General features: G+C 56.7%; 1 protein-coding gene across 1 annotated transcript; it reads right to left on the reverse strand.

Annotated features, from left to right (window-relative positions):
- Positions 1-251: 251 nt before the first annotated feature.
- Positions 252-25,059, reverse strand: Wiz (WIZ zinc finger). Its single transcript, XM_047531902.1, is given in 14 exon segments — positions 252-1,390; positions 2,386-2,581; positions 2,824-2,938; positions 2,940-3,244; positions 3,452-3,979; positions 5,038-5,589; positions 6,181-6,579; positions 7,673-8,176; positions 9,094-9,264; positions 13,101-13,424; positions 14,573-16,722; positions 18,379-18,451; positions 23,242-23,504; positions 24,922-25,059. Coding segments are annotated over 13 exon segments (5,682 nt in total). The 5' UTR covers positions 23,447-23,504; positions 24,922-25,059; the 3' UTR covers positions 252-1,230.
- Positions 25,060-25,229: the final 170 nt, after the last annotated feature.

Here is a 25,229-nt window from a genome sequence, read left to right on the forward strand (position 1 = left end):
TGGCTCCCTTCCCAGACCAGCCGCCCAGAGCCCTGGTTTCTCTGCTCACGAAGCCCCCACCAGTCGTGGCATCAAAGGCCAACAGCTGGGAACTTGGTTATCCCCCTGCTGTGTCTGGCTGACTTGGCGGCCAAAGGGGAAATTCAGGGCCTCCAGGACTCTGAGCAGCGGATGAGGCCCTTATCCCAGTCCCGGCTACCAGCCAATGCCAGCCTGTCCACTAGACAGAAAAACACACGCTGGCCGCCTGCCCCGGGGTGTTTCCAGAAGAGAAATTTAATCTAATTTACATACTTCTAGGTACATCAATAACCAAAAGGTGGCCACTGAAAAAAGTTAAAAGGTCAATCTGCTCCCGGTATCTAGCTGGCCCAGGATTGCAAAATAAAAAGATCCACGTTCCTTATTCTCTACACAAAACGCGTTTTTAAAAAGTGAAAGATCTAGGGAGCTATACATAGAAAGCAACAGTGAAAAGGGGGAGGGAGGTAGGGATGGGGGAGGAGAGTCCCATCCCCCTCTACCCTCCAGCCCTGGAGCCCCTGAGGCTCTGGGGGCCTTGACATGGCAGGAGGCAGCTGTCAGCTCTGAGCTCTTCCCCAGCTAGGAAGGCCCCTCTGGGGGCAGCCAACAAGAATTTCCGTGGCATTGTGGGCTCAATGGGGGCTCCCAGGCCCAAGTGGGCCCACAGAGGGAGCGTGGCTTCCCCTGAGCAAGCACCGTGGCATGATGTGATCGTTGAACTCGGGAACTGGGGGGCTAGGGCAGATCCCGGGTCTCACGAGGTGCATGTGTGCGTGTATGTTTGCATGTGCGTGTGTGAGAGGATATTCATGGGGACAAAAGGGGACCAGAACGGGAGTCTTTGGGGTCTCTGCAAATGGCCATGGATGGCAGACATAGCCCTGTCGGCTGCTAGACACAGGGTAATGCTGTCCTCCCCTGTGACCAGATCAGCTGCCACCAGGGACTGGCTGCTACCCCGGCTGGACCAGGTGGGTGTGGACTGGAGGAAGACACCCTTGTGGCCCCAGAGTCTTCAGGCTGGGGGAAGGGTGGCTAGCTGGCTCCCGGCGCCCATCTGTAGTGTGCCCGGGCCCCCGAGGGGCACCGGTTTGAGGTTTTGGCTTGCTCCTTTGGAAACGGAAAAGAAAGGAAGAAAGGGAGGAGGACATAGAGGAGAAACAGGAGACAGAGGTGGCACAAGAGGAAATCTGGAATGCTTTTGTGTTAGGGTGCCTCTGCCGCTGCTGTCTGTGCCTGCGGGGCTCGGGGCTCCTCAGGTGCGGGGTCTGCCTTGGAGAAATTCATCTCCAAGATGTGCCGCTGTAAGTGTCGTACCCACTCTTCCTGGATGGAGAGGGGGCCCTGGAATTCCACTTCACAGAACCTGTGTGGGAGAACAGGAAGAGGGAGAGGTCGATGCCATGAGGAACAGAAACACATCCCTGGTATACCTGCTACTACTCAGTATAAACAGAGCAAGTTCAAGATTTGAGGGAAGAGGTGTCCAGAAGCCACATGCCTCCCTGTGGACAGTCACCTGGATTCATCATGGGGTCATGGCAGAGTCTCTTGGAGATAAGTCTCTGGTGTTGGGTGAGGGCCATCCTGCTTCCCAAGCACCTCTATCATCTAATCTGTTTAATGCCTATGATCTGAGACGGTAGAAGGTAGAGAGAGAGGCAGTCTACTCAACTCACCAGGTCCCTCTTCCTCTTATTGAGCCAGTGCCAACAAGGCCTCACAGTACAAGGTCCCAGAGACTTGGGTAAAAACCCTACTCTGACTTGGCCTGTGTGGTCTGAGATGAGTAACCTCACCTCAAGAGTCCTCATTTCCTGGTCTCTGATGTATGCTTGAAATTTGTTAAGAATTAGCTAAGACCTATTTTTTTCTTTTTTTTTTTTTTGGGGTGCTGGGGATCGAACCCAGGACCTTGTGCTTACAAGGCAAGCACTCTACCGACTGAGCTGTATCCCCAGCCCCCTATTTTTTTCTTAATCAGACACAGATTTGTTGAGGGCTTACCATGTGCCAGGCACAGTTTTCTGTGCTTCATAATAATTTAGTCCCCATAAAAAAATCTTTCATGTAGGTCTGTTATCAATCTTGCCTTAAGGATGGGGACATTGAGACATGGAGGAGGTAAGTCCCTGCCTAAGGTCACTAACTCAGGTCTCATTGGCTACAAAGCTTGGGGTGTCAGCCTGAGGCTCTGTGATACCAGCGTCTGTGAAAAGCCCTTAGCCTGGCCCCCACCGCACCGAAGGGCAGCACCCACAGCTAAATCTGCCACCCCTGCCACACCCCATCCTGTTCTGAGGCTCCTGAGGGCCAAGGCCCAGTTGGGTACTCTCGCTCACTCCCCCAGTGGCAGTATACCTGCACTTGAGGGTGTAGATGTTGCCGACAAACTTGACGAGTGATGTTTGAGGAGGTCGGGGCACCAAGGAGGGGACTGGTCGCACCCGGGGTGGAGGTTGCCGTACCTCTTCCAGCTTCTGATGCAAGTCATTGGCCTCCTCGCTCCCCCGGACCCCAGAGGAATCTGGGGGGCGGGCTTGCCGGCGCTCGAATTCTAAGGTAGGGAGAGGGATAGGAGATAAGCAGGAGGGCCAGGTCCCTGAAGACACCCCTGCCTTCAGCAAGCAAGGGGCTGACAGTATGGGGACTCCTATAGCTGGTGACTAGCTGCTGCCTCGATGACAAAAGGGTAAGTGGAGAAGCAAGCAACTGAGGAAGTGAATGTGGGGCAGAACCCAGTGGGTGGGCCCCAGCAGGTGCCCACCACCCTCATGACCCGCCTCCACGTGCACTCACTGTTGATATTCTGCCGCTGATGTTCCTCAGCCTTCACAGTGCCTGGTGGGCTGGCTGCCAGAGGCCGCTCACCGCTGTCAGCTGCCCGGCCAGCCTCAAGCCCTGGCTCCCCCCCCAGCACTGCGGCCGACCAAGGCCAGGCCCCCAGGTGCCAGCCCCAGGGGTGGTCGCTTGTCATTGTCACGGCCATGGCCGGCGCTGCGGAACTTCTTGGTGAAGGGGCGGCCGCCCTGGATGTAACTGCGGTAGGCGCCCACCTTCTGGGGCCGATGCTTGATCCACTCGCTCAGTGTCTCGATGGGTGAGCCGTTGACACACCACTCTGTCACACCAAACTGCCGCAGGTGTGCCCGCGCATGGCTGGCCAGGGCTTTGCGATTTTCAAAGTAAAGGCCACAGAGCTCGCAGCAGGCCTCGGTGGCTGCAGGCAGAGGGGGTACTGCTGAGCCATGGCCCCAAGGAGGCAGGCATACCCAGAGGGCCTCGCTCAGGCCAGGAGCCAATCCCACCTCCCACAGTGACCTTGCCTCAGGGGCCCTGTTTGGGGTCAGTGTGGGTGTCTGCGGCACAGCCTGGCCTTGCAGGCCCCGGCAGATGCCCTCCCAGGACCCTGCCACCCACTGCTTACAGGAGTGGGAGGTCTTCTCATGGAGGGTCTTTGCCTTGAAGGGCAGTTCAGTCTGGATGTAGGTCTTGGCCTTGACCTCTGCGGGGAGGAGGCGGTCCTCCTGCAGGGGCCGCTTGGTTGCCACTGAGCCCAGGTAGCCGGTGGCTGAGGGTTTGGCCCCAGTGATGGGTGTCAGGCTGAGCTCCCGGGGAACCTGGGCTGGCCCAGCTCCTGGTTTGCCTGGCCGGCCAGCCAGGGGCGACAGTGGTAGTGGGGACTGCACAGGCCCAGGGGCCACTGTGGGGGACCCATCCTCAGCCAAAGCAGGAGCCAGGTCTCCGGCTGGTGGCTCCTTCTTGATGAGGCACAGCTTGGACTTCTTCTTCAGGATCTCCCGCAGCGTGTCGATGGGCGAGCCGTTGACAGACCACTCAGTCACGCCCATCTGCCGCAGATGGGAGCGTGCATGGCTCGACAGGCCCTTGCGGTTCTCGAAGAACTCACCGCAGAACTCACAGCGGATGTCGCGCACCGGCTCTGCCCGGGACGCTGCAGGGGGTCCAAGGTTGGGGTAGGGGGGAGAAGGAGGCAGCGGCTGCGGGCAGGAAGCCTCTAAGCTCAAGGCCCATGTTAGTGCCAGTCGCCTAGCTGCCCGTCCCCTGCCCCAGCTCCAGACTCCAGCAACTTGCTCCCTCATTTGGGTCTTCATAGGTCCTTGTCTATGTCCAGCCCTTCTGCTTGTTCTGTCACCTCAAATTCTAGCTGGCTTCACAATGGTTCCCTGTGTGATGCTGAGAAAGCCACCTCCCTCTCTGAGCCTCAGTTTCCTCCTCTGCAAGATGGAGATGAAAATCTGCAGTTCCCAGTGCTACTGGGAGAATCTAAAATGAGAATGGTTTAGAGCACGTGGCAAAGAGTTGGCATACAAGCTCTAAGGCAGACCTTAGGCCATCCTCACCTGCTTGGCATAAAGGAGGCACTCAATCAACCTAAGCAGGATAAACAGTAATGGTGTGAGAGGGAAACAAGTGACAGTGACATGATGACAACTACTATACAGAGCTTCCTGTAACCAGGCACTGTGCTCAGTGCTTTATTACACTTAAATCTTTGAGACAACACAGACGTGGGACTATGTTCATCTCCATCTTCCAAATGAGGAAACGCCCAGGGTTGGATATTATCAGATCATGGAGGAGGACAGATCTTGACTCAAACTTGACTCCAAATGTCAAGCAATCAATTACCAGGAATGTCAGAAAGACAGTTCAGAAATCTACTGCTCGTTCCTCTAGTCCTGCCCATGGCAGATATCACTAGATGATCTCCCTAGGAATCTGTTTGGCAGCCACTACCAACTGACTGAAGATGGCACAAGAGATAACATCTTTTTGCCATCACATAGGACACAATTCTACCTCCCCTGTATGAGTAAAGGAGAATCACACAGCACTCAGTTGCCTGGATCTGCACGGTGGGAATGTACAACTGGCTTCGCATATATCCTCCCTTCTAATTCAACCCTGGGTGCTATGGATACCCGTAGGGGAGGCAGGGAAGAAACCCCTTCATTCCTTTTCCCTGCCCTGCCACAGGTTCACACTTACACAGGTTCAAGGGTGTCATGTCTTCCCGCGGCGCCCCCCAGGGACCCTCAGATGGGTGCGGTTCCCCATGAAGGGCCCCTGGCAGCATCTCGCGCTTGATCTCCACCCGCATTTGTTCAGGCTTCAGCTTCTTCGTCAGGGAGGTTGCAGTCAGGCCTGGGAACATCTTCCGGGCCGTGGGAGGAGGAGAGGCAGTTGGTGAGTGGCCCAGGGGGCTGCCTGGTGGTGGTGGCAACTTCTTAGCCAGAGGTGAGATGTGAAGGTCCGAGGGGTTGCGGGCTTCTAGTGAGCTGCCAGGGCCTCCAGTGCCCACCACCTTTGCCAGGGCTTTTGGGCTGGGCCCTGGAGGGTGGGGGGGTCCACCTGGCCGAGACTGGGTCCGTCTCTTCAGGATCTCCCTCAGCGTGTCGATGGGCGAGCCATTGACATACCACTCAGTCACACCCATCTGCCGCAGGTGGGAACGTGCATGGCTCGACAGGCCCTTGCGATTCTCGAAGAACTCACCACAGAACTCACAGCGGATGTCTCGAGCTGGCTCTGGGCCGGAGGCTGCAGCAGGAGAGAGCAATAGTTAAAATTTTGAGTATCATTACAATGGTCATCTGCAGTAGTGTCCTGGTCAGCTGGGTGTGGGCAGCAGCATGCCCACAGGTTAGGGTGGTGGTGGTGGGCAGGTGCAAGTGAGGGAGCTAAGGAATAGGGCAGGGGGAACAGACACCCAGCAGGAACAAGGGGAGGCTCCAGAGAGCAAATGGGCCCTCAGTCCTGACAGAGGACAGAACCAAGACTCCATAGCTCTGAGGAACTCAAAAATGATGGGGGCAGGAAGCGGTAACTTAGGCACCACATGCCATCCAGATTGGGAAGGCAGATGTGAGCACCTTCCAAATAAAAAGGAAGGACCCTCCTCTTGGCCTTCATTCTCAGGGAGGGTCATGGTGATGGAGGTCAAAGGCCAAGAGAGAGGGTCGAGCAGCCCACTGCCAAAAAGATCTCTGGGCAGAGCCAGACCATTGCCAAGGGCCCCTGTCTACTCCCTGCCTCAACAGGGAGAGAGTAGGGAGGGGGCCGTGACCTCCCTCCCCCGGGAGGGGCTCCAGGGCCCGCAGGGAGGAGAGGGCGGCTGAAGCGAGAACCTACAGAGGTTGAGAGGAGATGGCTCCACATCAGAGGCCCAGAAAATGCCGGCGGCTGCGGCGGCCGAGAGGTCCTGCTTCCCCCAGGGGCTGGCCGTACCCGCGGCCTTCAGCTTGGCCTTCTTGGCCGGCGGTGGGGGGGGGAGCAAGGAGAGGGCCGCAGAGGCGGGAGGAGGCCGCCCCAGCTGGGCCAGGGCTCCGCGCCCGGGTGGGAGGCGGATCTGGACGCCGTCCCTCCTGATGAGCCCGTGGAGCACGTCTATGGGGGATCCCTTGGCGTCCGGGTCGCTGACGCCCAGGTGGCGCAGGTGGGCACGGGCGTGGCTGGACAGGCCCTTGCGGGTCTCAAACCAGGCACCACACAGCTGGCAGTCCAGCTCTCTGCCCCCGTCACTATCTAAAGCTGCGGAGACAAAACACAGGGGGGGTTCACGGCCGCCACCTTGGCCGGCCCTGGGGGAAGGAGGCAGGAGGGTCTAGCGTGATTCTCAGCTGCCCCAGGCAGTTCAGGGTCCAAGTCTCAGGCCGCAGACTTATTTTGAGAGGCTTTGGGCAGCAGAACATCCTGTTACTTTGACTAGCCCTTTGGCATCAAGGTGAAGGTAGAGAGCTTAAGAAGTGGACAGGCAGTGGCCAAATTCCTGTGGCAAATTCTGATGCTCCTGGGCCCTCTCCCTAGGACCCTTGCTTTGAGAGTTGTGGGGGCAGATAGCAGGGGCCCCAGTGGGCTGCTAAGCACCATATAGCCAAGGGCGTAGTTGCCAAGAGTCCTGTTCCTGAAGACATAGCATGTTCAGTAGAAACAGTTTCAAGGGAACATGAGGTGCCAACTTGGTGGGTGTGGGGTGGGAGGCTAGACTCTGGGGTCATCCCCAAACTCAAATGCTCACAAATTTAAGGGAAAGTTTGATGTTCTATGGCACATCCTTGCAAAACCTGCTCACTGCATTTGGAGGGTTTCTTCCCAAATTCTACTTGCCAGGCCCATAGGCAGCCCGGGGGAGGAATTCCACTGCCAGGCACAAATAGAGAAACCTCTGCAAAGAACGGCCAGGAAGATGTAAAGACAGGGCCAACTACAGGGACCTCCTGTCAGGTGGACTACCTGTCTACCTACAGGACCTAAGATGCCCTGAAATCCCACTGAGGAAGGTAGGCCCCACAGGAGCCCTATTTACTTACACTACCCCCATCCTTACCCCAGCAAAGGATAAAGAGCTACCACAAAGTGGTAAGGATGACCCTGGCAGGCTCAGCAGTTGTTGCCAGGCCTCCAGGGTAAGATCAGCAAAGTTGATCATATGCAGGGTGGCCCAACAGGAGACATAGTACGTGCCTCAACCAACAATCTTCCCTGGCTGACCCAAGATGTGGGAGCTGTAGTCCCCACTGTCCCCACCCTGGACCATCCTGATCTGAGACCCAACTGACATTCCAGTCTGCCCCCCACACACACACACTGGGACCTCCCCTCAGCTCCCAGGACCCACACTCACTGAGATTCAGGGGCCCCTCGTCCTCAGACTGGGGCCACTGTGCCTTTGGGGAGGCTGGCCGGGGGCTCAGGGACAGCTGGGGGCTCTTGTCCTCAGGATTCTTGGGGGTAGGGGAGCCAGTCAGGGCCAGTGGTGCCTTCTTGAGGAGCGGAGAGCTGGGTGGGTGGGCCAGGCCCTTGGTTGAGAAGCCAGGAGGAGACTTGATGGCTTTGTTGACAGCAGGGGTGTCCAGGGGCTTGGCCAAGGTAAGCAGACCTGGCCGGGTAGCCCCAGAGACCAATTCTTTCGGCGAGTTGGACTTCTTAGTTAGACCTGGGGGCAGCCCGAGGGGAGCATCAGGCAGGCCCTTCTGCTTCACCAGCTCGTAGAGGAGGTCGATGGGGGCACCACTGCTCTCTGATTCGGCTACCCCCAGCTGCCGAAGGTGGGAACGTGCGTGGCTGGACAGGCCTTTACGGGTCTCAAAGCAGGCGCCGCAGACCTCACAGGTGGTCAGGCTCTGGGCTGGAGGGTGAGATGGAAGCCAGGAGAACAAACTGTGAAGCCTGTGGGCTCAGCTTATCCCTTCTCCTCCCGCTTCACACCCAGTCTCTGTGTAAATGTTTTACTTTTGTCAAGCCCCCTTGAGCCTCACAATGATTCTGAGGTGGAGCTTAGCCAGTCTGGTTTGCGAGTGAGGAAACTGAGACTCAGAGAGGGGAAGAGTTGTGCCCAAGGGCATACAGAAGCAAGCAGAGCCCTTCTGTGGTCTAGCCAATGGGGACACCTTTCAGATCTTCTATGCATAAGGATGTCCTGGCAACAGGTTCACACAAACACTGACTTGCTAGCCATATGCTTCATACTGAGCTAAGTCCTAGCTGCTCTCTGCAGCTCAATTCATGCCCCAAACACTGGGCTGGAAGCCTCAGTCAAGGTCGCTGTGGTTCTATAGTACCTACTTCTATAGGACATTTTCCCCTGCCCACCTGATTCTCTGCCTTTCCACCCCCAACTTCAATAATCCAAAAGGTAAGAGCCAGGTCCATTATATGTCCCTGGGAACTAGCACAGTACACATCACGACTCAGAACCACCTTAGAGTGAACAGAATGAACCAGTGTCATATGGAAGATTGCATAGCTAACAAGAGACAGTTGGCAAATGACCTGGGTTTGAATGTAAGCTCTTGACCACCATGATCACTGCTTCTCTCAACGCCCTTCCCTTGACCAGTGAGGGTGAAGCTGAGGGCTGGGCATGTCCAGGGTTGCATAAGCTCAAGGGAAAAAATAGCTAAGTGTCTCCTTGGTACCTTAAGATGCTGAGAGAAAGCCGTGGCCAACCTGGGAACCCCTATTAACCCCCGGGCCTGAGAGCTCCCGTGTGAACCAGGAACCTGGACCAGCCATAATCCCTGCCCTGTCACCTGGGCCACTCACCCTTGAGGTCCGGCAGCTCCTGTTTGCTGCCATGAGGAACCTCGGCGGCCACTTTGCTGCTCAGTCGACTAGCCACCTGCTCCAAGGCCCCAGGGACAGGCAGGCTCTTCTTAGGAAGCAGGGGGGACCCCAAGTCCATGGCCACCATTGTGTTTTCCTCAGAACCCAGGCCTGTAGGGTGGAGGAGATGGGCTCAGCCCAGGCAAGGGTCAGGCTGTCTACCCCCAGAAGGACAAAGAGAGTGGCACTTCTCATTCTTGGTGCCTGCTCTCACTAAGCAGCAGCTCACCCCATGAAAGCTGAAGTTCAACCTATTATCCCCAACACCAGCACAATGCAGGAACACAGGAGAGATGAACAGCAGCTTCCATCCTCCAGAACATGGGAAGGTCAGAGTACACAGTGCAAGTCCTGTGTACAAGTCTGAGCTCAGATTCCCATCCTGGAGGATCTTAAAGAAGACATCTCTCTGGGCAGAACTTATAAAGGAGGTGGGGGTGGGTACAGTCAGAAGGGGAATCTGACAAAAGGAGACCTGGGTCAGGAAGCCAGAGAGGCAACGTAGTCAAGGAACCAAGGCCAAGGACTTGAGACTTAATGAGGAAGCGCTGCTGGCAAGACAGCCTGGGCTGGGGCTTCAGAGACAATTCAGAGAAGGGGAGGTCTACCTGTTACCAGCTGAAACCTGAATGAAATAAGCTAAGAAAGAGGAATCTAGACAAGTCCAGAGCGATCTGATTGGAAAAGGAACAGTGGTAATCACTGAATTTTGTGTGAAGTTTCTGATTATCAGGCCAGGAAGATTCCCTGGGTAAGAGGTGCATGAGTAGAAGGACTCAAGGGTGGGTTTTCAAGCTTAATTTTTCACAGAAAGGAGCCTGGGAGGTCTGTTGAGCTGCAAGTTTAGAGTTCAGAATGTGACAAGAGCTCTGTAGGATGGGAACTGTGTTTTGGATAGCCTCGGAGGTGCTCAGTGGAAGGCAATGGGGCAGGAGTCCAGGTAGGTACCCTGATCAGTTTGAGTCCTACAGAGGCAAGGAGAAGGCAGGCAGGAAGCCATCGGCAACGGGACACCGAGGGCTTTGTCAAAGTCTCCGCGTTCGGGGGGCGCGTCTGTCAGATTGGACAGGACCAAAGTGGGTTTCTGCACCAGCGGGGCCGGAACTGTGACAAGGGGCGATCCTGGGACTCCAAAAGAGGCAGGGGACATCTGTCAGGCGGGGTGAGGATCCCAAGGGTCAGCGACAGTGTTTCTCAGGTCCGGGACCCCGCGAGCGGCGACAGGAGGCCTGGGACCTGCGCGACTTGAGGGCCTGGGGGGAGGGGGCGTCCCGGAGCCAGGACGGCGGGCGTTGGGGGCGGCAGCGGCGGCACGGGGCGGCGGGACGCCGACTTTCCCCACCCAGCACCCTCCCCGGTGCCGGCTCTTACCCGGCGGGGGCGCGGGCCCGGGCCCCGGCTCCGGCTCGGCCTTGGGCCCGTCCCGCGGCGGCGGCGGCGGCAGCGGGGGTGGGGGCGGCGGCGGCGGCGGCGCCGGCAGGGTCACGGGGCCCGGGCTCGGGGGGCAGGGCGGGGGCGCCCCCGTGGGCGCGCGCTCCCGGGCGCCCCCCGCGCGCGGCCCCGCCGCCGCTTTGCTCTCCGCTTTTGTCACTCGGCACTGGGCGGTGGAGGCGGCCATCTTGGCTCCGGCGCACGCGGGGCGGCCGCCCCAGGCGAAAGCAGCCGAGCGCCGAGCGCCACCGCCACCGAGCGCGCTCCGCCCCGCCCCTGGGGGTACGTCCAGGATGGCCTGCCGAGCGCCGAGCGCCACGAGTGAAGCGTTAGTCTGGGCCCTGTGACTCACGGCGGCAGGCGCTGGGAGATCTCCGCGGGCCCAGGCTCACCCAAGCAGGCGTGCCGCGCGCCGAGCGGCTTCCAACTGTCGCCCTATCCCGGGCTCCGGATATCCCAACGACTGGGATTGGAATCCTCCTGCCACACGCACCTCAATATTAGCATTCAGACTTAAGAGACCCGACGGGGTACCTAGGACCTGCCCCTGGACCCTAACCCATTCTCTTCACTGCAAGTCTCCCTCTTTGGGTCGACGATTCTGGAAGACACCTGATCCTCAACCACGAGGATTCCCCCCAACATCATCCTGGTATCCAGCTGTCCTCCGATGGTGCCGCCCTGCAGTCCTAGGGAATGCTCAGACACCTAACATTTCAAGCACCACTGGCTCCTCCCTCCCCAACTCCAAACCGATGGAGCCCAGCTGTTCCTTGACAACTGGGTGGGGCCAGAATCAGGCCGTCGCCCCGCCCCCAGATTGGCCCCCGCCAGCTCCGGCTCACTTGGGGAGAAGGGAGGAGGATTCTAAGTACAGCCCTACAGGGCCACTGCCCACACTTAGCCTAATCTTGGGCATCCTTACTCAAGACAAAGCTAGGATCGTCCCAACTGCTCCTTATCCTCACGCTGCCCCCCGCCTCCCACCAGATGTTCACTGAACAAGTCATAGCTCTCTTTCCTCCCTCTGGACAAGGCCAAGGCAATGCCAGATTCACTTCCTCCCATCCTTAGGCTGACTCCTCACACCCCAGTGGCTTGGTCAGCTCCCCTGGCAGTCACTGAGGACTGACACATTGGTATTCTGATTAGAAACAACTTGGCCAGAGATGAAACTGGCTGCTGAGCACATGCTCCCATCCTGTCCCAGGTGCCAGATAAGAAAGTATGAACCTGACATCCAGGTCTCTGCTGGGATGATACAGAAGGAAGTGAGGCAGAGCTGGAGCCTACCAACCATCTCTTGCAGCCCTAGCCATCCTTAGAGCTAGCTATGCCTCTCAACCACTCTTCAGGCACTACAAACCAAATCAAGTGAGCTGAACACTAGCAAAGACAAGAAGCCTGAGGTCACATCCCCACTCACCCTCTCCAGAGATATGACTTCAACTAGGCATTTGCCTCAATTTCTTCCTTGTTCAAGGAAGAGAAGGGTCTTTGATATCCTTACCCTACCCTACCCTTTGCAAACTCCAAAGGGCACTCTACTGGGCTTGCAGGTGGGATGAGTTCAATCAAGCCTAGAATACAGATCTGGGTAGGACCCTGAAACTTCAAGTAAGGAAAACAGAAGGAAGTTCCAGCCTCAAATATGTCTGGGTCAATTTCCCTTGTTCAGACATCTTTCATTTCTCAGGACCCAACTGTTCCACATAGCCAAGTTCTCTGCTTTATAAAAGTCTCTGCAAAGTCAGCCTTTGCAAGGCTGAGATCTTCACTTTTCCAATTCCTCTACCATAGACCTGGCCTCCTGCACCAAATATTGATTCTGTATTTTGAGTATGGGAAGGATTTATCAGTGCTGGCTTTGGTTGAGCATCTAGAAACTGGACTGTAGATCTACCCCATCCAATATGATTGCCACTGGTTCAATACTAACCATATCTCATGCTCAGCTGCCACTGAGTGACCTTGCCAATGGTGACCCTCCAGGACAGCACAGAAAACTAAAGAACATTTTATCATCTTAGTTCTACTGGGCAGCACTGCTCAAGACAGAAGATTCAAGAACAAGGAATCTGGAGCCCAACTTCCTGAACTTTGAAACTTGGCCCCTCTGGCTGTGTAACTTCAGAAAGGTTAATTAGGCTCTCTGTGCCTCAGTTTCCTCATCTGTAAAATGTGAATGGTCATAACACCCCACCCTAATAGGGCTGTTATAAGGATCTCAGTAAGTGTGTGACTGTAAAACACTTAGTACAATGTCTGATTCCTCATAAGACTTCAATAACCGTTTGTAGGGAAAATTTAGATTCAGAAAGGGCCCTGGCCCAGCCCTTAAGAAATGACCCCTAAGTATCAGGATGGTGGTGAGGAGAGTTGTCAATATACTTTGTAAAGTGACTCAAAATGCTTCCAGAAAAGTATACAGTGGCTGCCCCCAACCCCCACCCTTCCATCCCTCTGAGCCCCTAGAAAGGGTCAGGGCTCCAGCCTGGCCCGCCCCCTCCCCTTACCATCTCCGTAGGCTGGCCCAGGGTCCTCAGCCCAGGTGGGTGGGAAGGGCACGGTAAGAGGTAAGCGAGGCCGGCGGGAGGTCAGGAAGCTGCCAGGTGGCCCACCAGGCTCTCGGTCCAAGGGGCTGGGGGGCAACTCAGCAGCCGAGGTGGCCAGCAGCTCCTGTAGGATGTTGATGGGTGAGACGGTAAGCTCCCAGTTGGTGATGCCGAAGTCGCGCAGGTGGGCCCGGGCATGGCTGGAGAGACCGGCCCGAGTATCAAACCCAGCCCCACAGAAGTCACAGCGCATCAAGCTGAAGGTGCCAGGATCGAAGTTGGCCACTGCAGAGAAAGGACAGAGACTGTCTGTGGTGGGGCAGGGGTAGGGGCAGCCACTTCTAGGCTCAACCCCTTCTGGTGCCCAGGGCTTCTCACCCTCTGGACCACACTGGACTGCCTTCCTTCCCTTCTGCCGTTGGCACCCTCACTGGCCTGCCCCCCAGCGTTCAGCTCCAGCATCCCATCCCCAGGCACACTCCAGAAGGTTGACCTCTCTCCCAAGTTCCCCCAGGGACCTCTCCCTCAGAAAGCATTCTCCAGTTGTGGGTTTATAGTCAGTTGGGTGCTTGTTCAGTGCATGACCACCTCCTGCCTGTTTTTTTCTCCCCACTGCCCCAGTACTGTAGATTAAGTGCATATTGAATAAAGAAATGGCAAAGAGAGGATGTGACACCCCCTCCTCTGGGATCCTTCTCTGAGCCCCGTCCCCAGGTAGAATCAGAGATTTCCTCCATAGGCTTCTCCAGCCCCCTGGTTCTCTTGGACCCTGTCACTTGATATCATAACTGCCTGGTTTCCTGACTGTCTACCCCACACCTCACACCTTAGTGTACACACACTCTCTCTCTCTCAAACACAAACACCACACCAGTATCTCCCCAAGTGGACTCCATGACTTCCAATGTCAGAATCACCTAGGGCACTCCTGTTGAAGATGGACCTTCAGAATCAGAACCTTGTCACCTGAGAATCTGCATACCTCACAGGTAGCCCCAAACTGTAAAGTCCACCAAGTATCCCCTCGCTCTTGGCTTGGGCCATGAATTCTAGGAGAGCAAGATCTCCTGTTTTGTTTACTTCTGTGTCCCTCAGCCCTTCTACCCAGAATAGAGGGGACCTCACTCAATAAATATTTATTGAATGATGGAATTAAATAGAATTCTCTGCCTAGGGCTGAGTCCTCTGGCCAGACTCCTTCCTCCAGCGGCAGGCATGGCTAAGACATTGGGGCGTCCCTACACATCCACCAACTTTTGGTGGCGACCTTTGCCATGGCTCCCAGGTCTCACAGGAAGGCAGGCCCCAATTTCGCCCTGCATGGCACTAAGGGAGGGTGTAGAGTGAGGGTGGGCGAGTGTGGAACTCAGCTGCCCAGCCTCACGGCACTCAGGCTGTGGAGTGAGGTGGGTGCCAAAGCAAAGCCACTCTACCTTTTTTCTTCTTCTTCTGGAAGGAAAACCTGCGCTCAATGGCCTTAACCTCCTCGGCAGAGATGAAGTGCCTCACGTTGTAGCTGACGCCCACGCGGTTCAGGTGGCCACGGACGTGGTTGGCCAAGCCGATGCCATTGTGGAAGCGATCGGGGCAGTAGGGGCATTTCCGCTCCTCGTGCTTCAGCGCCATGGCCGGGTCTCCCTCTAGGAGTGTGTCTAGCCCCAGGGGACCACCCAGCGGAGCATCCAGGAGCAGGAAATCCAGGGGGTGGGTGCCCCGCAGCCCCAACTCCTCTGGCTGCAGTGTCGGGGGTACCCTGGCCGCCGCCGCCATGACCTGTGGCCCCAGTTTTGCTACCAGAACAATGGGTACCATCCCTTGGAGCTGCTGCCGTTGTGCCCGCGAGGCCTCAGCTGCCTGCAGAGCATCTTGGAAAGTCTGCTTCAGCTCTAGAGCTGGCTGGGGTATGAGGCTGGGGGCAGCTGCGGGTGGGAAGACCTCATTTCCCAGAGAAAAATCCATTTCAGAAGTCAGTGCTACATCCTCATCCTCCTCTTCCTCCTCTCCCTCCTCCTCCTCTTCACTCCAAGGGTGGCTGCGGTCTCCCAGCCCCTGCAGGTGAACAGTGCTTTTGTTTCTACTGAGCTGTATGGCATAGGGGGCAGATGCCAGGGGCGAGGGAAAGACCAGCCTTCCGAGAGGCCTCTGGCCTGAGTCGTGCGGGAGTGGCTTGGACAGTGAGAAGTCCCTCATGCCCAGCTGCTGGCAGTCTGGGCCATAGGCCAGGTCGGGGTCATATCCAACAGGGTTCTCCCGCCACGTGGGGGCCAAGAGTGGCTCAGCTTTGCCAAAGTAGTCCATGGTGCTGTCAGAAAAGCGAGAGTATGCATCCTGGCTCGTGCCTGGCTGGCTGGCTGGGTCCTCCTCAAAAGCCTCCTCCTCCTCCTCCCAGTGGGAATGGGCATGCAGGAGTCTCACATGCTCCCTGAGCAGGCTCTCGCTGGGCGCAGGGAAGCCACAGAAGACACAGGCACTGAGGCCCGAAGCAGCTCCATAAGGTGGGTAGAGGAGAGCGCTGGCATCGGGGCCTGGGCTTCCAACCCTGCTGCCACCACCGAAAGGCTCCTTGGCTGGCTGGCTGGCTGGTTCTCGCACATGCAGCTTAGCATGCTGCACAAAGGCCCTGGAGGAATTGGTGCCAAAAACGCACTTGGGACACTGGAGCCGTGCCTCACGGCCCTCGTCACCTGGAAACTGCTTCAGCTTCTGGATTTCCTCAATGATCTTCTCCCGGGATGCCTGATGCAGCTGCCGGTGCTGCTCAAGGGCGGCCGGGTCAGCAAAGGCCCAGCCGCACTCTCCACAAGCTAGGGGCGCCAAGTCAGCAGGGGGCTCCTGGCCAGGGGCTCGGCGGTGCTGGCTCATGTGTTCCAGAAGGTGTTCCTTGTGCTTGAAGTAGATGCTGCATTCAATGCAGGGGAACACAGCTGGCTCCTCATCTTCATCCTCATCAGGACTGGCCACCCCATCGGCCACCTCCTCCAGCAGCTCACACAGGTAAGGCCCTGCTCGGACTGGGGGCAGCAGTGGCTGCAGCCGCTCCACAGATGCCTCCGAGTTCACTGTCCAGGTCTGTGTGGCTACTTCGGAGGCTGATGTCGGCAGGCCCCACTCAGAGGGCTGGGCCAGCCCTTCCAGATCCTCCAGGTCCTCTCTGGTGCCAACCATCTCCATGTCCAAAGTCTTGGAGGTGTCTTCCATCGGCACAATCACCCTCCTGAAGGCACTCAGGGGTGGTGGCTGGGGAGACAGGTCCAGGTGTAGCCTTGAGTCCCGTGGGGGCTCCTGCTCATCTGTATTTTGGAGCCAGTCAAACCTGGGGTGACCCCGAGGGGCTTTTTCCAAAAGTTTCAATTCACCCTGGTGGTGCAAGAACCTTCTAGAGCCCTCGAGCTCAGCATGGGGTTTCATGGTTCTCACAATGACTGAGTCCTCGAATCTCCGCTCAGATGGGATGCTCTCCCCGGCCTCCTGGACCAAGGGGTGCTCCCAGGGCCCCCGGCCATCTGGGGGACCAGAGAAAGGGCCCAGGAGATGGGGTGGTGAGGAGCCTGGCTGGAAGTCCAGGCTGCCTCCATCCCAGCAGCTGCAAGGAAGGGCCAATGGGGACAGGTTAGCCATGGGCCTCAGTTTCCCTTCCTAGGGTAATGGTGGTAAGGAGTCCTTCCAGGCAGCCTGAGGCAGGCCCCAGATATCCAGCCCAAGAGTGACCTCGAGAGGCTGGTAGTATTGGGGTGAGGGTAGGGAGGGACAGGAGAGTCCAGGTGGATCCTCCAGAGCTGTTGGGTCAAAAGCTAGGTTCGACTCCCAGAATGCACCTGTCCACATAGCCTAGCCTCACTGCATTATAGGGGAGTATCTGGAAACAAGAGGGGGATGGAGTTACTTCTAAGGAGTATCCCCAAGTCTGGTGGCCCAGTCAACTCTCATCTCTCCCCCAGGAGGACTTAAGGCTCTGACCTGTGCACTGGCTGCTTCTGTGTTGGTCCTTCCCAAAATGGGGTGGCTTAGTGAATTTCATAATATCTCTCCCCCAGATTTGGTGAAAATTAACTTCGCAGCAGAACAGGTTGAAGGATGCACCTGCTCCCTGCATCTCCCCTCTTGAAAAGGCAGAGTCAGAAAAGCTTGATGGTCTCCACTCAGCCTCTGGCCCCAGTGACCTGACTCTTTGAGTGGGAAGTAGATGGAGTCAAGGTTGGGGGAGGCAAGGCAACTTCTCTGGGCCTCAGTTTTCTAATCCTAAAAATGGGGGTAATGTCCAAGAACCAGGGACCTCCTTATCCTTGTGCAAAGCCTTCTCATGGTTGTCATCAATTAAAACATCACACATGGCAGGGGCTTATTTAAATGCTTGCAACCACAACCTTTAAAACAGGGACCTTGATCCCACAAGACACAGGATGAAGATGGACACAATTTGGTGTTCAAGAAAACATTTTGCTTCACTGGATATCTGGCTCCTAGTTAGCCAGTGACCAGTGCAAGTTCTTATTAAGACTGCTTCTGATCAATTATCCCTTCGTTATTAAGGTCCTGCCTCCATGAAGGGTATCAATCATGCACATGGAACAGGTGAGAAAATGGGCTGCACAGACAGGTGAGGCGGGGACAACAATGTCAGCTCTCTGATTCTCATTGGTGACATGCATCACTAACAGAACTATCCTTCCAGGGATGTGGCAAAGATTCAGTGAGATAAACACATGCTGAGAGCCCAGCACTTAGCAGTTATTATTAATTCTGAAAGCTAATGATTAATCATGATACAATTATTATTATATATTAGCGCCTGCCAGTCTGTTTAATAAAGGGTGGCCAAACAAGAGCACTATGGTTGTTTCTTTTTTCTTACCCAGTGCTCCTTGGGTTCTCAAGGCAAATTTGTGAGATGCATCTTATGAACTTGGTTTGCAGTTGAGGAAACTGAGGCTCAGAGAGGCTTAGCATCATTCTAAGGGTCAATTGGCAGAGAGAGGACTCCAAGGGTCCAATCTCCAGGTTTTTGCCTCTCTGGCCCTGCTCCTGGCAGGGATAATGAGAGTTGACCGTCTGTGTCACCCCAGACCTCTCCCCCACCCTCAGTACACACCCAGGGGCTTGTCTATTGGGAGCCACTTCCTTCTGCCTGGCCTCCTGATTCCCTTCTGATCCCTTCTACTCCCCAGGGACTTCTCTTGGGCCTGGGCACATCCTGCTGCCCCCCTGCCCTCCCTGAGGTCAGGGCCAGCATGGCACTCACCAGCTGCTGATCCGATGGGTGGCGGAGGTGGCACGGGGGAGGGCTTCGCTGAGGCCAGGATGGGACTGCCCGTCTGCAACAGAGAGGGGAGACCCTGAAGGACTGGGGTCCCCCTGGCTGGGGCTCCATGCCCCAGCTCTGGGAGCCCTGCAGGGCACCTCAGAAGGGCCCTACTAGCTCCCAACCACTTTCCCAAGAGGCCATTGGCCTCTGTACTGAGTCCTGAAAGGGGTTTCTTTGGAGGAGTCCTCTTCAGTTTTCTGGGGGATTCCAGGGCCTTGCTACCTTGTGAACCTCCTCTCTTTCCCCCACCTGGCAGCCAGGGTGATTTTTTAAAGTCACCCACTGGAAAAAAAACTCAACTGGCTTCTCGTTATACTTATAATAAAAGCCAGATTCCCAACTGCCACCACAGTGCCCTCAGAGGTTGGATCTCTGCTGTCTTCTCCAACCTCACCTGCCCCTCCTTGGTCCCTCACTGCCCCTGCCTTGACTGCAGGGCCCTCCCGTGAAGCTTCAAGGCCACCTAACTCTTCGCAGCCTCAGGCCTCTGCAGTGGCTGGGCCCCCTGCCTGGGGTATACTTCCTGGCCAGCTATTCAAGCAAGTTGGGTTTTTCTCTCTCAGCACCTGTTTCATTTTTTTCTTAGCTGTCCCACAGGTTGCTTAGGTCCCTCTCTGGATGGTTGAGTGGGTCCCCTGCAAGCACATAAGCCCCACTAGAGCATGGACTGTGTCAGCCTTACCCACTGTAGTATCCCAGTGCCTGGCACACAGTGCTCGACAAATACATGCCAGATGACGAGTGATGAGTCTGGCCAGTCTGAGCTATGCAGGGCCCATGCCTGCCTTCTGGACCCTCTCCCAGGCCTAAATCCTAGAATGGAATTCCCGCCTGGGAATCCCCCAACACAGATAGGGCCAACTCTCCATTATCCGCCAGTGGAGCCAACGCCTGGAGCGACCACAGGAATCCTGGCTTGTGTCTCCTCTGCCTGCCATGCTTGCCTGCCACGGGCAAGCATGCCAATCGGGGAGCAGGCCAATTTCCTGGGCCAAGGTTAACACACTGGGGGAACTTGTGCCCTGGCCAGGGCCTGACAGATGCAATTGCTGGACTAGCCTCAATTTGAGGATGGTCCAGAAAGAGGGCAAGGGCTGGGACTAATTCTTTTTCTAATCCCCCACCATCCAATTTGCCGTGAAATTGAGAGCCAACTTTGGGAATCGAGGAATAAAAACTGGAAGGGGGTGCATTAGGTCACTGCCTGGGGTCTGTCTGCTGACCCTGAGAAAAGGGCTGTGACAGTGGCATGGCTGCTGAAGGGTAGGGTGGGGGGGCACTGAAATTTGCATATTCCAGAGCAGAGTTTCTCAACCTTGGCACTATTGACATTTGGAGCCAGGTCATTCTCGGGGTGGGGCAAGGGACAATGTAGGAGGTTGAAAAGCAGCTTTGGCCTCTGCCCACTAGATGCCACTACTTCCCTCCCATAATCATGACAACCAAAAGTGTCTCCAGACATTACCAAGGTGTCCCCTGGGTGGCCTGACTGCCCCCACTTGAAAAGCACTAGTGTAAACAGGCAGGGCGCAGAGCCGTGCTTGGAGTTAGGATGGGGGCTTGCAGAGTGTAAGGGCTTGGACCCCAGGACACAGGCTCAAAAATGAACACTGAAGGCACAGATGGGAGATTCATAGGAGAGGGTGACTGATTTGCAACTAACCAGTCGCAGTACAGCCTAGAGGTGTGGGTCTGAGGGTCCTGGGTGTCCCGCTTCTAAGACTCTGAGACCCCAAGCTCCTGAGATTCTGGATGTCCCAGTTTGGAAGTCTGCTGTAGTCTAAGAATTCCAAGAGCCAGGGGGCCACACTGGCCTCTTTGTCTGAGCAGCTCCGGCGAGGCTCCTATTTTTAGTGGCAGCAACTCTGGAGGAAGGAGGCCAAGGAGGGCCCATGTCTGAGACACATTGGAGGTGGGGGTTTGCCCAGAGGCCTCCATATCAATGGGGATCCAGACGTCCCTGTGGGTTGCAGGAGGTGCCTGGGATGCAACCCTCAAGAAGTGACTATGCCAAGGGACCCTCATAGGCTCCTGCCATCTGGGATCCCAGAGGGGCTTGCAAATGGCAGAAGGAGGTATCCATGAACAACTTGAACCTCAGGCCAGGCAGCTTGGTGGAGTGGCCAAGAGCTAGGTTTGGAATCAGATAGATCCAAGTTCAAGGCCCAGTAGTATGACCTGAATGGTTTGCTTTTCCTGCTCCAAGGCTCCATTTTCTCCTCTGTACAATGGGTACAACCACCAAACAAGTCTTGTAGGGACAGTGATGGGTGCCAATGAGGTCACAGTAAATGTTCCATCCAGAGAAGTGGTGGTGGAAGGAAAGAAGGGAGGTAGGATTTCCGGGGGTTCGGGGCTGTCTCCGTGACTTCTCAAGGTGGAAGCTGGAGGCTGACCTCAGAGCCTCAGGCTTGCTGACTCCAGACTCTGATTTCTTCTCCAGTCTGGGGCTCCAAGAGGGTACAAATGATGCGTCGTTTTTCCCTGGGTCCCCTATCCCCAGTACAATGCCAGGCATGTACAGGTCTTCACTGATCCGTGTGGAATGGTTAAGCCCCCTGAGACCCCGTGGTACCTAGAAGCCCCAACCCGAGAGGCATATTGGGTAGAGGCTTCAGAGCAGTTGGGGGACCTCCTGGACAAAAGCCAAAATGGAATGCAGAACAGGTAGTGGATACATCCTTGTCCAGGCAGAGAAGTTTGAAGGTGGCCACTCCAGAGAGTCCCTGGGGGGCTGAGTGAGGTTGAGGGAGCACCCAGACCTTGGGGTGGAACAGCTTCTCTTATCTATAGACATCACAGGACTCCCAGGGCAGGTGCCTGTGTCCTAAAGTGGGGGCTGAACAGGCAGAAGAGGGTAGTGGGGGAGACAGAGTGTCTGAAGCCCAGGCCTTCCTCTAACCTCCAGGTCACCAGTCCATCCCCATCCCATTTCCCAATTTGCTCAAGAAAACTGATACAGAGTGAACCTGACCTGCCTTGGTGGTCACAGTCTCTTCCTCCCCAGACTGTAAAACAGGTACATGCATGGATCTCTCTGGTTGATCTCCAAGGGGAGTGAGGACACACATAGCTACCTAACTTTTCCCTCTCTCTAGACTTGGGGTTTCTGCCAGGTGGAGAAGAAATGCCCAGTTCCTCAAAATGTACAGATAATTCCAGATCTGTTCCCTGGGACTCCTACAAAGTCAAGATCCCAGCCTTGCCTTGACCAGCTGTGTGACCTAGGAAAGGTCCTGCCACTCTCTGAGCCTTGAGGGGATTTCTAAGGTTCCCTGGGTACTTGGCTAACCCTCAGCCCAAATGAGTCTCACTTTGCTCTCACCCTGCTGCCTGACACCTGCAGCCAACACATCTCCAAGCTTTGCATATGTGGAGATCCCTGCCTGGACACCTCTTACCCCTTCATCAGCTCATCCTCCCTCGTGCTGCTTCCTGCACCTTCTGACAGTCTGCTGGATGTTCCAAGGCTGGGCCAGGTACTTCTTCCACTCATAGCCCCAGCAACTGTGTCACAACACCCGGTGCCCATTTATCTCTCCTGCTTCAGATGGTAGGGTCCGTGGTTGTTGCTGTGCCCCTGTACTAGGCCCATGTATACCTGAGCAACATGAGTGGTGCTGATGGGCAGGATCCACAAGCATGCAGCACAGTGGAAGGGGATGAGGGCTGTCGAGTCACGTTACTGCCTGTCTCCGTGACCTTAGGAAACTTATTTCACCACAAGGTCTCTTAGTCTTCCCATCCCTAACAGGGGATAATAGTCACCAAGGGTACCCCACAGGATTCTTTTAAGAATGAAGTACAATGATCACAGAAAGGACTTGGCATGTTAGAAAACTTTGACAAGGTGCTTGGAAGTTCCTGGAAAACAATCTTTGGGGACAGGCCAAGGAGATGAAGGGAGAGGTCTGATGCATCAGTCCACCGTTCTCCAGCCACACCAGGCTCCTGCCTGGTCCTTGAAAATGCCAGGTTCCTCCCCACCACAGGGCCTTTGCACTTGCTCTTCCCTCCATATGGCATGCCTTTCCCATCATTCATTTCACACTCCACTCAAATGCCACCTTCTCAGGGAGGCTTTCCCAGGCCCCCTAGGCATGATACTGGAACTTAATACTTTCACAGCCTGTGTCACTCATATTCACTACCTGCCCTTATGTGTTTAGTTTCTTGTTGTTCATCTTCCCTTCCAGAATGACCGTGCTCAGAGGGCAGGAACTCTGGCCTCTTTTGTTAATAGCTGTTTTCCCAGCACACAGAACAGAGCCTGGCACATAGTAGGTGCTCAGTATTTAAGGCATTAATAATAAATCTTGAGATGGAGACAGTGTGAGATATCCTTTTGCAGGGCAAACCAAGGCACCAAGGGATGGCAGGCATCCCTGACTCCCCTGTCTTTCCCTAGCCACCAGGGGGCACAAGCTGTTTCGGCCCATGGCTCAGGAGAAAGACTTCCAAGACAGGAAAAGGGAGCTGAGAAAGACTGATGGGAATGAGGTGCACCCGGGGAACAGGTGTGCTTGGGGCAGGTTGCTCAGGATGCTGAGATGGGCATCTGGGTCCAGTTGATTCTGGATCAGAGCTGGGAGCCAGGTCAACCTGAGTTTGAGTCCTAGCCCCTTGCCACCTAACTGGGGGGTCTTGGTTTTCACAACTGTAAAATGGGAAACTAAAGAGTGCAAAGAGAAGGCGCTGGACTCCCAACTCAGACCCTGCTGGGTTACATGACCTGGATCTCTCTGAACTTTGGGGACCAGGCTGAATGCTCCCTCAGGGCCACAGGGCCCACCTTCTTACCAGAAATGCCACCTCTGCCATCCAGAATGTCCCGGGGGCCTTCCTTGGTGATAGGCAGGTAACGGGTAGACCGGAAGATGCCACCTTCCCCTTCAGCAGCCTCGGCCCCACCCTCGAGGTCTTCCCTTGGAGCTGGGCCAGGCAGTCTCTCTGGGCCTCGAGGCCGATCTGGGGCAGCCAGGCCACCTGCCAGGGGCCCCTCCATGGGTGCTCTCTGCTTGACTCCTCTCAAGGCTGGGTTGGCTCAGCGAGTCATTGTGGGTCTGGGGATAGAGGGGGGTTGCTTAGCAGAGGTAAGAAAGGGACTTCTCAGTTTCTTCTCCCTCAAAACCTGAATCCTTACCCTTGCAGTTCATTCCCTCAGTTTACCTCCCAGTCCAAATGAGCTAGGTAAATGGTGCTGAGGCCTCATCCCTACACATTATATTCCAATGACCCCCTGCTAGCAGCATGACTCTGTCTCCCCATGGATAACCCCTTTTATTTGCCCAGACCCTTCACTGCCTCAGTGTACCCCATTTTTACACATGCACACCAGCCACCTTGTCCTTTTATCATGAATCCTGTCACTTCTCCCACATTCCCGTTCATGCACATACAGCTTCACCTTTGCCAGCTACACCCTGGCTTCTCCGCACGTGCACATCTTATGGCCATGCCTGTTTCCTCGCAATCCCAGCCACTTCCACATTCTGACCCCCTACACTTACTTAAGTCCCCCCATCATTATTACCCTTTTACTTTTCTCACTTGGGTTGCCCATACCAATTACCCCTGCACTTTTCCCACACTCCAACCCTCCCCCAGAAGGACCTCAGGGTTCTCCAGCGTTAACCCCTTCACACCCTCATACAGCCTCAAGTGACCCTACCGTTAACCCTTTCACTTCTCACCACCAGTATCCCTCATGCATACCAGCCTGGGTTCCTCCATTTCCCACCCTCCACCAAGAATGCTCTGGTCCGAGGCCAAAAGGGACCCCTGGGGCTTCTGGTCCAGAAACAAGGACCCCAGGGAGAGGGGGGACTGTCCTCTCCACCTATAAATACCTTCAAGGTAACGGCAGAAAGTGAAGGGCAGGAATGAGGCGCCCTCCCCAGGGAGATGGTGGGGAGGCCGGGCCCAGGCAACCGGGGCGGGGCCGGGGCTCCAGGCCTGGTTGCAGGCGCTGCCCTCGGGGGGCCTGGGGGCTCCCAGGGGGCCGGTCGGTGGGCTGGCAGTCTTGATGGGGGTCCCTGGCCAGGCCTGGAGGAAGCACCTGCAGGTGCCCACCGGGTGGGCACTGCCCGCGGGAAACCGGCAGGACCGCAACTTCGGAGCACTTTGGCAGCTTGGGGAGGGGGCTCCCGCCCAGACGCCCCCTGAGGGTCGCAGAGATGGGGGCTGCGCCGCGCTGGCGCACCCCTTGGGGGTCCTGGGTCCTGGGGATGCGCGCTTCGCCCGTGCACCCCGGGGCGGGAGACCCCGCGGGGCCGCTGAGGTAGGGGGAGACACCTGCCCCAAGACCCCCGCCCCTCCCCCCACCTGCGCGGCCCCGCCCCCGACCAGGCCCCGCCCCTGCAGGCCCCGCCCCGCCCCCCGCCCTGGGGGGTCCCGCCTGGCCCGGCCCGGCCCAGGCCTCCCCCTCCCCGCTCCGGCTCCGCCCCGCCCTCGGGCTCCCCAGGCCCGGTCGGGCCTCACCGGGGAGGCGGTGCCTCCGGCCGGGTGCCGGGGCTCGGAGCTCCCCTCCTTGGTGCGGCTCTCCGCACCGCTACCGCTGCTGCCGCTCCCGGTGCCGGTGCCGCGGCCTCCGCAGCCGCCGCCGCCTCCACGGCTCGGGGGACATTGTCCCTTTAAATCGCTCCCCCCGCCGCCCCGCCCCCCCGGCGCGCCGCCGTGACCTCAGCGCGACAGCCCCGCCGCGCCGCCATGATGGGGAGGTCTGGGGCGCCCCCCGCCCCCCCGCGCCGCCCCGCCGGGGGGGCAGCCAGCGGGCGCGCAGCCATATT

The sequence above is a fragment of the Sciurus carolinensis genome, chromosome 17 (assembly GCF_902686445.1).
Source record: "Sciurus carolinensis chromosome 17, mSciCar1.2, whole genome shotgun sequence".
Classification (NCBI taxonomy): domain Eukaryota; kingdom Metazoa; phylum Chordata; class Mammalia; order Rodentia; family Sciuridae; genus Sciurus; species Sciurus carolinensis.